This window comes from Eimeria mitis, genomic scaffold (genome assembly GCF_000499745.2).
Source record: "Eimeria mitis Houghton genomic scaffold, Emh_scaff1369, whole genome shotgun sequence".
Lineage (NCBI taxonomy): Eukaryota > Apicomplexa > Conoidasida > Eucoccidiorida > Eimeriidae > Eimeria > Eimeria mitis.
In genome coordinates, this window is record NW_013568940.1 from 4128 (window position 1) to 7457 (window position 3330).

At 36.6% G+C, this 3330-nt stretch overlaps 1 protein-coding gene across 1 annotated transcript in view; it reads right to left on the bottom strand.

Annotated features, from left to right (window-relative positions):
- EMH_0035490 (uncharacterized protein) overlaps positions 1-786 on the bottom strand; it is a gene marked incomplete at both ends in the record, with an annotated part of 3621 nt that extends 2835 nt beyond the window's left edge. Inside the window, one exon of the mRNA XM_013494977.1 lies at positions 538-786. Within this exon, the coding sequence (XP_013350431.1) occupies positions 538-786 (249 nt within the window). The remainder of the gene's footprint in view (positions 1-537) is intronic.
- Between the last annotated feature and the right edge of the window lie 2544 nt (positions 787-3330).

Consider the following 3330-nt stretch of genomic DNA (forward strand, 5'->3'; position numbering starts at 1 on the left):
TTGTTGTTTTTTGTTGTTGTATGGCTTGTATTTCTTCTGGTGTTTTATAAGGAGAAGAAGGAAAGAAGAGAAGAGCAGCAAGGAAGCAGAGGCCGTTGCATGCAGCAGCATAAAACCAACAAACAAAAGAAAAAGAAATATATTTTGTGGCTGCATGCATAATAAAAGGAATAGAGAAACTAGCGCTCATGCATGCACAAATAAAAATAATAATAAATTTTTGTTTTTTATAAAAAAGTTTAGATATCGTCATTGATGGGAGATACCCTGCATCAGCACCAAGAGAAATAAAAACAATAGAAAGAATATAAATATATACATTTTTATTTTTATTTATATTTATATTTATATTTTTATTTATATTTTTATCAATAAAACCCAGCAACAACCACCCTATTAAGGAGAAGAGCTGGCCTATGCATGCTGTTGTCTTGGGGCCCGCATAATCTAATATAAAACCAGAAACAAGAGAAAAAGAAAAAGAAACAGCTAACCCTAAAGTAAATAAAAACTGTACACTAGCATCCTGCTCCTCACACATATAACGTTTATCTTCTCCCCCTGCTGCTGCTGCTGCTGCTGCTGCTGCTGCTGCTTCTGCTGCTGCTGCTGCTGGTGTTGTTTCTCCTCCTGCTGCTGCTGCTGCTGCTGCTGTAGTTTCTCCTCCTGCTGCTGCTGCTGCTGCTGCTGCTGTGTCTTCGCATAGCCAGCTGTATGCACCCTGCTCCAGCAACATATTAGATAGATGAGGCCACCCAAACAAAACGCGGGCGCTAACACAAACATAAATTAAATGTATTATTAATAACAGAATAGGAGATAAACCGAATGGGGTCTTTTGTTTCTCTGCTGCTGCTGCTGCTGCTGCTGCTGCTGCTGCTGTTGCAGTTGCTGCTGCAGAGGGAGAAACAGAAGAAGAAATATCAACAGAAACATCACCATCAGCAGCATCAGCAGCAGCACCAGCTCCTGCTGCTGCTGCTGCTGCAGCAGCAGCAGCAGGAGCAGCAGCAGCTGATGATGATGATGGTGGTGATGCTGCTGATGAGGATGGGTGTAAACCCTCAACGCTTAGAATGCTGCTGCAGCATTCATCTATAGGAGAAGAAGATGCTGTTATTTCTGGGGTTTTATTTATTTTTTCTTTTTCTTTTTTGTTTTCTTCTTTTTGTTTTTTGTTTCCCCCTTTTCTACTCATCTCGATTACTACAAAATATTAACACAGACAAAAATATATTATCTCCTGCTGCTGCTGCTGCTGCTGCTGCTGCTGCTGCTGTTTTTGTTTCTGTTTTTTTTTGTATAAGCAGCAGAAACACCCAACAACAACGACAGAACCTCGGAGCTGCCCATACACCCCAGCTGCGTGCGTAGCAGGGGGAGAAACAGATGAATTTCTTTGTGGCTTTCGCCTCAACAAAATAAATAAAGGATATGTTGCTCTGTATAGAGCTACTTAATTGGGTTTTTCTGAAAGTTGCAGCAACGCCCTCAGCAGCAACAGCAACAGCAGCAGCAGCAGCAGCAGCAGCAGCAGCAGCAGCAGCTGGAGCCGCAGGAGCAGCAAGAACAAGAACAAGTAGTATAAGGATCGATATATGCCGTCTCAGCAACGCCAAATGGAAACTCAAGAGAAAAAAAAGAAATAAAAAAAAGTAAACAGATGCAAGTGAAGCTGAAAATATAAAAAAAAGAAAAAAAACAACAGAGACTCGACAGCAGAAACCGCAGCAGTTCTGATGGATCAGTTGTTCGTTCTGTGTGGGGCTTTGGAGCCTTCTAGGAGTAATTTGTAATTAATTTATTTTATATTTTATTTTTTATATATTAAATACAAAATTAACAAAATTCTAAAATATTTTACACAAAAAATGTTGCAGCTTTCCCTCCTCTGGCGTTGATCAGCCGTTGCGGATTCCAACAGAAACCACGAGGCGGTGCAGTCTGTGTTTTTTGTTTTTTTTTGTTTTTTGTTTTTTATTTATCTCGATAAAAAAACACTAAATTTCCTCTTCTTCTGCGTATTTTTATAAACAATTTCTCTCGTTTTCCCCCCAAAATATGCCGTCGATAGAGCCTGACACGGCAGCCACCGGCTCGGTATGTATCTCTGCGGTGTACGTACACCTCAAAAGATGTCGAACTGAAAGTTGCAATTCAGATAAAAACTTCGTTTTCTTTTTCTTTAATTAGAGAGTTTTAGGGTTTATTTATTTATATAAATATAAATATATATATATATATATATATTTATACTGCAGCTGACAGCAGCAAAACTCTACTTTTTTTTTTTATCAGTTTCGAGCTGTTTCCTCTCTGCTGTTTTTTTATTAAAATTTCTTCGTTTCTGTTTCTGCATTTACAGTGTAACATCTGCAGCTCCACTTCTTTGTTTTCAGGTGTACTGTACACGCAGCTCGTCGATGCAGATACTCTTATCCTCACAACAAATATGAAATTAAGTATAAGTTTCTTTCTCTGGTCTTCTGCTAAACAGAATCCAGAAATACACAAATAAAACAAAATAAAATAAAGTTAATCCTTCAGGTTCTCTAGATTCATACCTTCTCTATGAATACATCCATGCATGCATGCATGCATGCGAATACATATATGTATGTAATATACTATATAAAATATAAAACATATTTAGCTTATACTGAACGTAGATGAGACTATAATACATATAATATATTTTTGTATTTTTTTTAGTGCAATATATATACATTACTAGTAAATGGGTTTAATGCGCTGCAGCAGACAGCACCTGTGCTGCTCTTGCTGCTGCAGCAGCAGCAGCAGCAGCAGCAGCAGATGCTGGTGTTGCAGTCTGTCTCTAAGCTTTTTTGTTTGCCTTGACATTATAAATAAAACTGAAACAAACCCCTGAATGCAACTCTATGGGGATACCATAAACCCTAAACCCTAAACCCTAAATATTTAGTTGTGATCGAACTCACCAAGAAGTGTAAGCAGAGGGAGTTTTATGAATATCAATCACTAACTATATATAAATAAAAAAAATAAATAAATAAATATATATATTATATATAATATATTATATATATATATATATTATATATATAATATATAGAGTGGAGAAAAGAGGTAAAAGCTGAAATTTTGAGTTTCAGCAGAAGTCTGCGCGGCGACGGCGCGAGCAGCTCGGGCTGCAGTGTCTGTCTGTTCAGCAGTCGCCGTGTGTATGAGTGTATATAAATAATATATATAAATATAAATAAATACACAAATATATATAAATATATATAAATATTTATATTTATATATATATATATATATATATATATATATATATATATACATACGATA